A 13,737-nucleotide genomic window follows, 5' to 3' on the forward strand; every position below is an offset into this window, starting at 1 on the left:
ATAATTATTTTATTATAAAGAGATAACTTTCACACCATCTAGGTGGGTGGATTAAGCAAACATTCTCCGTCCTCAAGTAGAGTGAATTGTGAGATCCCACATCAATTGAAGAGATTCCTTACAAGGGAATAAAAATGTTATCCTAATAGACGCGTTTTAAAACTGTGAAACTGACGGCGATACGTAACGGGTCAAAGCAGACAATATCTACTAACATAAGATGTTAGTATAAGAAAGTTGGTTTGGTCGAAAACTAAGGGTTTGTAAGTGGAGTTAAGGTTTTGATTGATGAGGTTTAGTGGGGGATGTAATGAATACACATAAAAATAGTTACCTTTATTGAATAATAACAATCCGACATAATAAATCAAAAGGTACATAAAATTAAAAATAAAAAAATAAAAAAAATGAAAAATTTGAATTGATATGGAGGGAGAGGGGACATTAGAATTCCCTTCATCACCATGAACTGCCAAATTTCCATTGGGAATCGCTTTCCTGTCAATATTATTTTTAAAAAAAAAATTGAAAATTTCCAATTGGGTGAACACCCATTTGCCAAATCCAACATTATAAAGCCCTTCTCTTGTAATTTCTTCCCCTAAACCTTGCATGTAGTACAGCCCCCATCAATGGCGGAGGAGGGAAACCACGGCGTTCCACTTGTGTTCGACGCGGCGGTTCTCCGGCATGAACAGAAGATTCCGAAGCAGTTCATATGGCCGGACGAGGATAAGCCGACCGGGCAGTGCCCGGAGCTGGAAGTCCCATTGATCGACTTGTCGGGATTTGTGTCCGGGGACAAAGATTCGGTGGGGGAGGCCATCCGACTTGTCGGCGAGGCATGTCAAAAACATGGTTTTTTTCTTGTGGTGAATCATGGGGTTGACTCCAAGTTGATTGCGGAAGCTCATAAGTACATGAACGAGTTCTTTGAATTGCCGCTTTGTGAGAAACAGAGGGCTCAGAGGCTAGCCGGTGAGCACTGTGGGTATGCTAGCAGCTTCACTGGTCGATTCTCTTCCAAATTGCCTTGGAAAGAGACTCTTTCCTTTCGATTCTCTGCTGATGATTCCTTCCCTAATCTTGTTCTTCATTACCTTTCTGCCAAGCTCGGTGACCAATTCCTCGACTTCGGGTACTTCCTTTTCCTTTCTTCTACCTCAAACAATATCGTTCATGAATGATTTTGAAGTGCCTGGGTCCGTTCGTCTTAATCAGTTGAGCTGTCTAACCATCTGTCTCAAATGGGTCTCGTAATTTGATCTTTTTTAGTTCAAACCAAATGGTTAAGGTGTCAAGTATCTAGACCCGTACGTCTTAACCAGTTGAGTTGCCTAATCATCTGTCTCACGTGGGTCTCGTAATTTGATCCTGTTTAGTTGAAACGATATGGTTAAAGTTATCATTCGTGTTTAAAATGATTTTAAAGTGTCTGGGTCAATACGGCTTAACCAGTTGAGCTACCTAACCATCTATCTCAAGTGGGTCTTGTAATTTGATCTTGGGTCGGTATGTCTTAACAAGTTGAGCTGTCTAGCCATCTATCTCAAGTGGGTCTCGTAATTTAATCTTTTTTAGCTCATACGGTATCGTTCATGTTAAAATGATTTTGAAGTGTCTTGGTCAATATGTCTTCACCAGTTGAGCTACCTAACCATCTATCTCACGTGAGTCTTGTAATTTGATCTCTTTTAGCTCAAACGATATCGTTTATGTTTAAAATGATTTTGAAGAGTCTGGGTCAGTACGTCTTAACCAGTTGAGCTATCTAACCATCGTGGGTCTCGTAATTTGATCTATTTGAGTTGAAACGATATGGTGGAGAGGTTATTGGCTGATTGTTTGATTGGGTGGAACAGTAGGGTATATCAGGAGTATTGTGAAGCAATGAGTGGGCTATCGTTGGGGATAATGGAGCTGTTAGGGAAGAGCCTTGGAGTAGAAGGAGATTACTTCAAGAACTTCTTCAAAGACAATGATTCAATAATGAGACTGAACTTCTATCCGCCATGCCAGAAGCCCCATCTGACCTTAGGCACTGGCCCTCACTGTGACCCAACGTCTTTGACCATTCTTCACCAAGACCAAGTCGGTGGCTTACAAGTTTTTGTAGACAACCAATGGCGTCTCATTGCCCCTAACTTTGATGCTTTTGTTATCAATATTGGTGACACTTTCATGGTAATCAAACAAAACCCATCAAAATCTTCACCTTTTTCTTTTAAAAAACACTTTCTTTTCCTATTTTGACCTCGAAAAAGAATCCATTTAACTTTTTTACGGGTAAGTTACCGACCACTATTAAAAGTTTGACATCTTCGAGAAAAACTTTAAAGGGTATTTTTGTTGAAGATTGTTGGGAGAGAGTCCCACGTAGACTAATTTAGGGAATTGATCATAGGTTATAAGTAAGGAATACATCTCCGGGAAGCCCAAAACAAAGTCAGGAGAGCTTATGCTCAAAGTGGACAATATCATACTATTGTGGAGAGTCGTGATTCCTAACATTTTTTTCATGGGAATGGGGAATAAAGAAACTACTAAGATTTAAGTCAGAAAGACGTATTCTTTGATACCCATGAACCTATATATCGTTAAAAGACATGGAAAGGGGTAGTTTAGGGTTTCAAACGTATTCTTTGATACCCATGAACCTGTATATCGTTAAAAGACACAGGAAGGGTAGTTTAGGGTTTTAGACGTATTCTTTGATACCCATGAATCTATATATCGATAAAAGACACAGGAAGGGTAGGTTAGGGTTTTAGACGTATTCTTTGATACCCACGAACCTATATATCGATAAGAGACACGGGAAGGGTAGTTTAGGGTTTAAAACATGTCGAATACATGAATTTGGAGTTATAATAATCATAATATGATATGGCTAATGATGGGTTTGTTTTGGATGGTAAAAAAGGCACTATCAAATGGGAGATACAAGAGTTGCTTGCATAGAGCGGTGGTGAACAACGAGACAACAAGGAAATCTTTAGCATTCTTTTTGTGTCCAAGAAATGATAAAGTGGTAAGGCCACCAAGGGAGCTGGTGGACACTCAGAACCCACGAATCTATCCAGACTTTACATGGTCTATGCTCCACCACTTCACTCTCAACAATTACAGAGCTGACATGAAAACCCTTGATGTTTTTTCAGCTTGGCTTCGACACACCTAATAATTCCATCAAATTTATAACCTCGTCCTCGTCCTCGTCCTCGTCCTCGTCCACGTCGTCGTGTTCTTTAGGCTAAGTGGCTCTTGCTGTGTTCAAAGGAGTTTGTGTGGTGAGGAAACTCGAGAGAGGAGAGATCCTTTTACCTTTTCTTTCAATTGGGAAGACAAGGGAAAAGTTGGGGCAAAAGCCAGTTGTTTTTGTTTTTTATTTTGTTTTTGTTTTTGTTTTATTATTATTATTTTTTTTTAAATATATTTTTGGATCTTAGTCAATTCTTATAGCTAAAAATCTGACCATTTATATGTCTATGGTCTAATCCTAATGTTTTCTTGTCGTTTTCAGTTTGGTCGTTTTTTTTAGATAATAACTAACCAAATAATTGTTACATCAAATAATGTAAGTATCAATGAATATACTAATGAGTAATTTCTAGATAAATTACTATGTTATAGGTCTAACAAATTTCTCGATACCTTTCAACGTATGATTGATATCCCGAGAGTTAATGGACAACTTTTTGTTGATTAGAAAAAAGGGGCTCGTTATTTATCATGACGTCTACTATTTGTACACGAGTTGGGTTGAGTTGGAAAAATCTTTGCGACCAATCTAAAATTTTGGGTGGGTGACCCGAGTTACCTGATAGAGTTCACAACCAACTCGACTCAACTCAATCCAATCCAACCCTCTATTTTCAATTTGAGTTGGGTTGGGTTGTCGGGTTGTTTTTTTAATTATTTATACATATTATAATAATAACTAAAATCTCATAAAGTTCAAATATTTAACATTTACGAGTCAGAATGCATCATTAACGTTAAAAATTCTTAATCTTTTAAAAAGTAAAGTAAGGTTAGATTGGGTTGTAACCCTAGTTTCCGATTGGTCAAGTTGACCCGACTAAAAAAATTTCAACTAGCAAATTGAATAGAATTTTTCAATTTTCTAAAAATTCAATCCAACTTAACTTTCTAGAATAAAAAAATTGAAAACGTCGAGTGAGTTGTAACTTATNACTTATAAAAATGAAGATAAGATAACAGGTGTCGGAGATTCATGATATTAGATAAGATAACAGGTGATTCGAGAAAAAAATATTAAAAGTAGGTTTTTCAGACCCTCGAAACGATCATACTTTTTCAGATTCTTGTATGTTGAGTAGAATTTTTATCGATCGAAATTTGAACAGGTAGCAACATTTACTCGTGCCGATAAGACCTCACGACATTTACTAGTTTTCTAATCCGAAGGACTTTCTGACTAACCATATAGATAAATCAGTTAAATTAGTTGACAATTTTCTTCGTAGAAATTAGGTTAATCGAAGACGACGTGCCTCTCATGGTAAAAAAAAATATATTCCCAAATACCAAATTAAATATAAATTTGGAAATAAAAAATAATAAAACAAAATAAACCATTATAATATCGTGTTAATCACAATTTAAAAAACGATCTATTTTGATACTTAATTATAGCTCATTTGATAACGATATTATATTTTATTCATAATATTTTATTTATTTTCTCCTTTTAAAAAAAATTATTTAGAATCTTATCCCAATTTTAAAATAAAGACATTTTAAGATAATGCAAATAAATTAAATATTTTCTGAAATAAAATATTAAAATTAATTTTCACTTGAAATTATGAATGAAAAATAAAAAAGCATTTAAGAAAATAAAAATAAAAATAAAAATAAAAAATAAAGTGAATAATGCATTGAGGATATTGTGTGACAGAGTAGCTTTCAGTTTGTCTTTTTGTTGTATTTTTGTGAAAAGTATTTTCTCTTAATATCATATTCTTTCTATTTATTATTAATATTTTTTATATAATAATTTTAAAAAATATATGGAGGTTTGTGAGATATAGTAGAATACAAAAAACATTTGCTGCAATTTGTCTTGTTGTTTGTCTTTAAAAATGATTCCCCATGTTCTTTTATGATATAATTTTTTTTTATTATATAGTAAATCAATTTTAAATAATTAAATTACCATTTTTTTTATTTATTTACTTTTAATTCGGTTAAGTTTGTGTTGGTAAGTTTCTTAGCTGAGGCTTGACTTCGAGTGTTCGAATTAAGGTTTAAGGTTCTTTTGAGTAAGAATATTCATTACGAGCACTGTTTGGGACTTTTAATACAGTTTTGACTTGAGTTGCTTAGGCGTGCTTTAGAACGTTTTATAAGTATAATTCTATCTATCGAGTTTGTTTGCTTGTGTGCTAGCATGTTTCATGCGTTATTTATGTTGTATATATATGATTTATTTTAAAATTATTGTGTTCTTATATGGTTGTCTGGCTGCTCGTTGTGATGATAGCAAGTCGTTGTGACTTGTCATGCGATTATAAGTGTGGCATCCGAGTAAAAAAGGGGTATATGAATGGATCGGTGTTATAGATGGTATCATAAGGGAGGCTCAAACTCTCGACCTCAAGATAACTTGAAGCTATGAGGACTATGCGGTAGCCAACTACGCCACCAACCCTCAATAATAAGAAATAAATTCAGAGACTAAATCGACACAAATAGATCTTTTGCTAGGTTTTATAGGACATTTTTTATATTGTTAGAATAAAAAAAATATAGTGTGGTGAGAGAGGCTCGAACTAAGTTAACTCAAAGCTTAAGAGCTCTTGTCAACTGCGCCACCACCCCTTAATAACAAGATTTAAATTTAGAGTCCAAACCGAAACAAAAAGATCTTTTGTTAGGTTTTATAGGGCATTTTTTATATTGTTAGAATAAAAAATATATATTGTGGGGTGAGAGAGGCTCGAAGTCAGGATAACTCGAAGCAATGAGACCTACGCGCTAGCCAACTGTGCCACCACCCCTCGATAAGAAAATTTAAATTCAGAGTCCAAACAACACAAACAGATCTTTTGCTAGGTTTTATACGACACTTTTTATACTGTTGGAATAAAAAAGAATATTGTGGGGTGAGAGAGGCTCAAACTCTCGACCTCAGGATAACTCGAAGCTAGGAGACCTACGCACTAGCCAACTGCGCCACCACCCCTCGATACGAAGTTTTAAATTCCGAGCCCAAACAAAAACATATTATGGGGTGAGAGACGCTCGAACTCTCGACCTCAGGATAACTCGAAGCTATAAGACCTACGCGCTAGCCAACTGCGCCACCACCCCTCGATAAAAAGTTTTAAATTCCGAGCCCAAACCGACACAAACAGATCTTTTGCTAGGTTTTATGACACTTTTCATATTGTTAGAATAAAAAAATATATAGTGGGGTGAGAGAGGCTCGAACTCTCTACCTCAGGATAACTCGAAGCTATGAGACCTACGCGCTAGCCAACTGCGCCACCACCCCTCGATAAAAAGTTTTAAATTCCGAGCCCAAACCGACACAAACAAATCTTTTGCTAGGTTTTATGACACTTTTCATATTGTTAGAATAAAAAAATATATAGTGGGGTGAGAGAGGCTCGAACTCTCTACCTCAGGATAACTCGAAGCTATGAGACCTACGCGCTAGCCAACTGCGCCACCACCCCTCGATAAAAAGTTTTAAATTCCGAGCCCAAACCGACACAAACAGATCTTTTGCTAGGTTTTATGACACTTTTCATATTGTTAGAATAAAAAAATATATAGTGGGGTGAGAGAGGCTCGAACTCTCTACCTCAGGATAACTCGAAGCTATGAGACCTACGCGCTAGCCAACTGCGCCACCACCCCTCGATAAAAAGTTTTAAATTCCGAGCCCAAACCGACACAAACAGATCTTTTGCTAGGTTTTATGACACTTTTCATATTGTTAGAATAAAAAAATATATTGTGGGGTGAGAGAGGCTCGAACTCTCGATAAGTCGCAGCTACGAGACCTACGCGCTAGCCAAGTGCACCACCACCCCTCGATAAGATGATTTAAATTCAAAGTCAAAACCGACACAAACAGATCTTTTGCTAGGTTTTATACGACACTTTTTATATTGTTAGAATAAAAAAAATTATTGTGGGGTGAGAAAGGTTCGAACTCTCGACCTCATGATAACTCGAAGCTCTTAGACCTGCGCCACCACCCCTCAATAAAAATATTTAAATTCAAAGTCACAAACAAATCTTTCGCTAGGTTTTATATAGTTAGAATAAAAAAATATATTGTGGGGTGAAAGAGTCTCAAAATCACGACCTCAGGATAACTTAAAGTTATAAGACCTCAGGATAACTGCGCCACCACCCTTCAATTAGAAAATTTAAATTCAAAGACNAAGGCCGGCTGTCGTCCACTTACAATTTTGAAGGGGCTCTTTCCCATAGACGAACTCGTTTGACAATTGAAACAGAATTGGGCGATATCTAGCAGTTGTATCCTGTTCTTCTGTCGAGTGTCAACGAAGTGACATAAGTATTCTTCGAGCAAGCAGTTGAATCGTTCTGTCCATCGTTNTGCTAGGTTTTATATGACACTTTTTATATTGTTAGAATAAAATTATTTATTTTGGGGTGAGAGAGTCTCAAACTCTCAACCTCAAGATAACTCGAAGCTATAAGAACTACACACTAGATGTCACAATCACACTCTTAATGGCAGCGGACTTGCAATTGTGCGACACTCACTTTCCAACGATGAGTGAGCTAAGTCAATTCGTTCTTACGTCCCCTACGGCCAAGTGACGTATGCTCGAGCCTCTGGCCTCGATTTAAGAAGAAGATTTTAGAAAACGAGTGCAGAGAGAGATTTTCGAAAGAGAGATTTTGAAAGAGACGTCATATATGCAAGTAAGAGAGTAACAACAACGGCTCACAGTATATAACTATTCATAGGGAGTAGTTGACAACTAGCCATATCCCCTGTAGTACATTCTGAGACATTTCATCTCTGGCAGGCCTAGACATGATTTTTCCAAAACGTCATACTCCCTAGAAATACAAAAGTAAAACACTAGAACATGGAAAGACATAAAGGGTTTGGCTTGTCATGGGCATGCAGCCATGGGCAACACGCCTTGGACGAGCATGACCATGACATCCTCCCCCACCTAATTGGTTGACGTCTCTTTCAACCGACAACTTTCAAACCTGGCGATGTGGGTGGCGGCGGAGTCTAGATCTTCGGCGCGTTCCCAGCTAGTTTCCTTCATAGGGAGATTCTTCCATTTGACAAGGAATTCGCGAATCTTCCGTATAGGTCTTCCTATCTTCCTAACCTTATCGGCCAGGATCTCCTCTATTTCTTTGGTGTCTCTTTGTTTCAGATCGATGCTCGGTCTAGTGATTACATTTCGGTGGTCATCGTCTGGGTCAGGGTGATAGGGCTTCAAGTTGCTCACATGAGTTACTGGGTGGATTTTCATCCATGTGGGTAGTGCAACTCTGTAGGAAGTAGCTCCGATCTTTTTAAGGACTTCAACCGGGCCTTCATATATTCGAACTAGTCTCTGGTCCTTTCGACTGCGGAATCTGGTTTGTTCTGGTCTCAACTTGATGAGGACTTGGTCTCCTGCTCGGTATTGGAGGGGGCGACACTTCTTGTCCGCCCAATTCTTCATATACTTGGAAGCTTTCTCCAAATATGCCCGGGCTATATCTGTTGTCTGCTTCCATTCTCTGGTGAAGTTTTGAGCTTGAGGGTTTTTTTCCTGCATAAGGATGATCAATAATATGGGGCAAGGCCGGCTGTCGTCCACTTACAATTTTGAAGGGGCTCTTTCCCATAGACGAACTCGTTTGACAATTGAAACAGAATTGGGCGATATCTAGCAGTTGTATCCTGTTCTTCTGTCGAGTGTCAACGAAGTGACATAAGTATTCTTCGAGCAAGCAGTTGAATCGTTCTGTCCATCGTTTTGAGGATGATAGCTCAAGGAGATGTTTAAAGTCGTTCCCAAGAAGTTGAATAACTCGGTCCAAAATGTGCCAATGAATCTACCATCCCTATCGTTGATGATGCTCGACGGAATGCCCCATAACTTAACAATGTGTTTGAAAAATAGTTGGGCTGTTAGTTCAGCTGAGCATAATTTGGGGTGGGAACGAACGTTGCGTATTTCGAAAATCGGTCTATGATAACCAAGATGGCGTCGTATCTCCGACTTTTGGGAGGTGTGTTATGAAGTCTAGAGACACACTTTTCCAATGCCTTTTTGGCACGGGTAGAGGTTCCAAGAGTCCCGAGACTTTGGCTTTCTCGACTTTATCCTGTTGGCAGATGAGGCACGTCTTAGTGTATTACATGATGTCGTCTCGCNAGGAAGTAGCTCCGATCTTTTTAAGGACTTCAACCGGGCCTTCATATATTCGAACTAGTCTCTGGTCCTTTCGACTGCGGAATCTGGTTTGTTCTGGTCTCAACTTGATGAGGACTTGGTCTCCTGCTCGGTATTGGAGGGGGCGACACTTCTTGTCCGCCCAATTCTTCATATACTTGGAAGCTTTCTCCAAATATGCCCGGGCTATATCTGTTGTCTGCTTCCATTCTCTGGTGAAGTTTTGAGCTTGAGGGTTTTTTTCCTGCATAAGGATGATCAATAATATGGGGCAAGGCCGGCTGTCGTCCACTTACAATTTTGAAGGGGCTCTTTCCCATAGACGAACTCGTTTGACAATTGAAACAGAATTGGGCGATATCTAGCAGTTGTATCCTGTTCTTCTGTCGAGTGTCAACGAAGTGACATAAGTATTCTTCGAGCAAGCAGTTGAATCGTTCTGTCCATCGTTTTGAGGATGATAGCTCAAGGAGATGTTTAAAGTCGTTCCCAAGAAGTTGAATAACTCGGTCCAAAATGTGCCAATGAATCTACCATCCCTATCGTTGATGATGCTCGACGGAATGCCCCATAACTTAACAATGTGTTTGAAAAATAGTTGGGCTGTTAGTTCAGCTGAGCATAATTTGGGGTGGGAACGAACGTTGCGTATTTCGAAAATCGGTCTATGATAACCAAGATGGCGTCGTATCTCCGACTTTTGGGAGGTGTGTTATGAAGTCTAGAGACACACTTTTCCAATGCCTTTTTGGCACGGGTAGAGGTTCCAAGAGTCCCGAGACTTTGGCTTTCTCGACTTTATCCTGTTGGCAGATGAGGCACGTCTTAGTGTATTACATGATGTCGTCTCGCATATTTGACCAGAAGTACCCCTTTTTTATTAAGGCATATGTTCGTTGCCACCCAGGGTGTCCGGCCCATAAAGCATCATGACATTCTTGAATGAGCTTCTTCCTCAGTTCTCCTGTTCTTGGAACGTATAATTTGTTTCCCTTTGCCATTAGAAGGTCTCCCTCGACCCAAAACTGTCATGTCTTCCTAGCTTTGGCTAGTTCAACGATGGCTTTGGTCAATGGGCCTTTATGTAAATGTTCTTTGATGATGTCGCGCATTGATCCATCGATCTTACTTGAGTGAATATGGGTATTATGCACAGGCTCGCATGTTCGACCTTCCGACTCAGTGCGTCGGCGGCTTGGTTACTCTTTCCTACCTTGTGTTCAAATTTGAAGTCAAATTCAGCCAACGACTCCTGCCACCGGGCTTGTTTTGCCGTCAATTTCGGTTGATCGAAGAAGTGGCAAATGACGCTTTTATCCGTCTTCACTACGAATTGTGATCCCAAGAGGTACTATCTCCAGACTCGTAGGCAATGGACCACAACTAGCATTTCTTTTTCGGAGACAAAGTACCTCCTTTCAACATCATTGAGCTTTCGACTTTCATAAGTGATGGGGTGGCCTTCTTGAATAAGGACACCGCCTAGAGCAAAGTCGGAAGCATCTGCCTCTATTTCAAATGGTTTAGTAACATCTACTAATCCGAGGACAGGACCCCTCATCATGGTTGCCTTTCGATCTTCAAAGGCCATTTGACATTTATTTGACCACAAGGGTGGTCTTTCTTCAGGAGTTCTGTTAATGGGGCTGCTCGTCGTGAAAACCCTTCGACGAACCGTCTATAGTAGTTTGCCAATCCTAGGAAGGATCGCACATTGGATACGGAAGTAGGGATCTTCCACTCTTGGATAGCTTTTATCTTATCGCTATCCATACCAATCTATTCACAACTGATACATGTCCAAGGAAGTTGATACATGTTTGTGCGAACGCACATTTTTCTTTCTTGACGTACAACTGATTTTGCCGCAGCTTGTCAAACACTAGCTTCAGGTGCACCTTGTGTTCCTCTAGGGTTGTGTTGTATACAACTATGTCGTCGAGGTATACTTCGACGAACTGATCCAAGTATTCGTGAAAAACCTGGTTCATTAACGTGCAAAACGTAGCTGGGGCGTTTGTCAAGCCAAAGGGCATTACCAGGAACTCAAAGGCCCCATATCTTGTTACACACGTCGTCTTAGGCTCGTCCCCTCGGCGATACGTACTTGGTAGTACCCTAATCGTAAGTCCAACTTCGTGAAGTATTTGGCTCTGTGAAGTTGGTCAAACAAGTCGAATATTATCGACAGTGGGTCTTTGTTGCGTATCGTCACCTTGTTTAAGGCTCTATAATCTATGCACAGACGCAACGTCTCATCCTTCTTTTTCTGAAATAGTACGGGGGCTCCGTAAGGTGCCTTTGCCGGGCGGATGAATCCTGCCGCCAACAACTCATCTAGTTGTTTCCTCAATTCGGCTAGATTAGGGGGAGCCATCTGGTATGCGTTCTTCGCTGGGGGTTTAACCCCGGGGAGGAGTTCAATTTCGTGATCAATGCCTCGATGGGGTGGTAATGTTTGTGGTAAGCTCTCTGCATTATGTCAGCATAACTGTCTAGTACATCCTTGATTTCGTTTGGAATAGTTTCCTCAGTGGTCGTTCCATTAGTGGTCATTTCTTCCATCAGGGGTATAGCCATGAATGTAGGTTTCTCTCGTGTGAATCCTCTTTTCAATTGTATGGCCGAGATCATTCTAAGATTACCTAATTGCTTGATGCTTGCAAGTATTACTGTGGGGTTGTGATCGGTGATCACCAAGCATTTTGCCAGTGGCATGGGGATAACTTTGTGTTCTAAGAGGAAGTCCATCCCAAGTACCACATCGAAGTCGTCCATGCAAACCACGACAAGATCCATCTCTCTGGTCCAGGCCCCTAATTAGAAGGGGACTCTTTTGGAGACTCCACAATAGGCAAGGCCTCGGATGACAGCTTTCATTTTTCCAGGGTTCCTTTCTATGGTGAGTCCCAATCTTCGTGCTTCTTGGTCGGCGATGAAGTTGTAGGTCGCACCTGAGTCTATCAAGGTGCTCTTGCTTGGTCTAGAGTTTATTGTTGCATCTACGAACATAAGCCCTTTCTCTATTATCTCCTTTGGGTCGACCTTCCGTTGGAGGGCTGACAAGAATTTAAGCGCACCCATTCGGGGTTGTCTTGATCTTCCCTCCTGTCTGGCATACTCTTGACTCCTGTGTCGTTGCTCTCTTGAATGGACACTTGGAGTGCACTGAGAGAGGCTTGATGAGGACAGTAGGACAGTCTGTGGGGGCCTTTACACAGCAGGCATTTTAAGGTGTTGTCGGGTAGTTGTTTTGAGGGTAAGATCCTCGAGATGTCCCACTTGGTTATTCTGAGGAGGTCTATCTATCCACCCACTTGGTCTGTCGTTACTTCCGTTTGGCCTATTGGGGCCTTCATTTTGATGACCTGGCGTTTTATATGTTTTGCCCCCAGTGTTTGGGGCCCGTGTTGTTCTTCTTTGGAAACTCGCTTTGTTTCCAAAGTCTAGGAGTCTCTAGGCGCTGGCGATTGCGGTAGCTAGGTCTTGAACCTTTTTCTCTTGTATTTTTGTTTTGGCCCACGATTGTAACCCAGTTATAAAGAAAAATACCTTTTCTTTCTCTAACGTGCCCCTGATATCTAGCATCAAGGTCGAAAACTGTCTGATATAGTCCCTTATGCTTCCATTTGTTTTAGGGTTATTAGTTTTTCCATTGCTATATGTTCTATGTTTTCAGGGAAGAATTGGTCCCTCAATTCTCTCTTGAGGTCTTCCCAAGAATCGATGGTGCACAATCCATTCTCGATATCTTGCACCTTCGTACGCCACCAAAGTTTTGCATCGTCTATGAGATGCATTGAGGCTACTGTCACTTCTATGTCGTCGACACAAGTCGTTGTGGCTTTGAAGTACTGTTCGACATCAAAGATGAAGTTCTCCAACTCTTTGGCGTCCCAGTTCCCTTTGAAGGGTCTGGGGTCTAGGAACTTCAGTTTGTTGGATCCCGTATGAGTTTGCCCAGTCGTGACGTTCTCCACAGCTTTCATGGTCACCCCAATTCGGGTGTTCATGTTGGCCATCTTTTCTTGGATGGCATCGATCGTTGTTCTGAATTCGTCAACTAATCAATTAAACAAACTCATCATGGTATTTTGTAGCACGTCGAACTCTTCGCGACGTCCCTCCTTGTGCGTGACAGAGCTATCGGGGCTACCAATAGGTCTTGAGTTGCTCGTAGAAGCAACTCTTTCTTCGAGCGAAGCCACTCGAAACATCAGTTCTGTGATTGGCAACCCATCCAGGCGGTTGCCCATTGCATCGATTTCTACGACTTTTCCATTCAATTCTGTCACCCGTGCTTCCAGGAAGCGAA

At 40.3% G+C, this 13,737-nt stretch overlaps 1 protein-coding gene across 2 annotated transcripts; it reads left to right on the forward strand.

Annotated features, from left to right (window-relative positions):
- The first annotated feature begins 520 nt into the window (after positions 1 to 520).
- Positions 521 to 3,494, forward strand: LOC111808308 (gibberellin 20 oxidase 1-like). Of its 2 annotated transcripts, none has more exons than XM_023694214.1 (3): positions 521 to 1,138; positions 1,866 to 2,184; positions 2,924 to 3,494. In XM_023694214.1, the coding sequence occupies exons 1-3, from the start codon at positions 633 to 635 to the stop codon at positions 3,179 to 3,181; spliced, it is 1,083 nt and encodes a 360-aa protein (XP_023549982.1). In that variant the 5' UTR covers positions 521 to 632; the 3' UTR covers positions 3,182 to 3,494. The 2 variants fall into 2 exon arrangements, with proteins under 2 accessions (XP_023549982.1, XP_023549981.1); XM_023694213.1 differs by having other exon boundaries at positions 526 to 1,138; positions 1,863 to 2,184.
- Positions 3,495 to 13,737: the final 10,243 nt, after the last annotated feature.

Source organism: Cucurbita pepo, chromosome LG13, assembly GCF_002806865.2.
Source record: "Cucurbita pepo subsp. pepo cultivar mu-cu-16 chromosome LG13, ASM280686v2, whole genome shotgun sequence".
Classification (NCBI taxonomy): domain Eukaryota; kingdom Viridiplantae; phylum Streptophyta; class Magnoliopsida; order Cucurbitales; family Cucurbitaceae; genus Cucurbita; species Cucurbita pepo.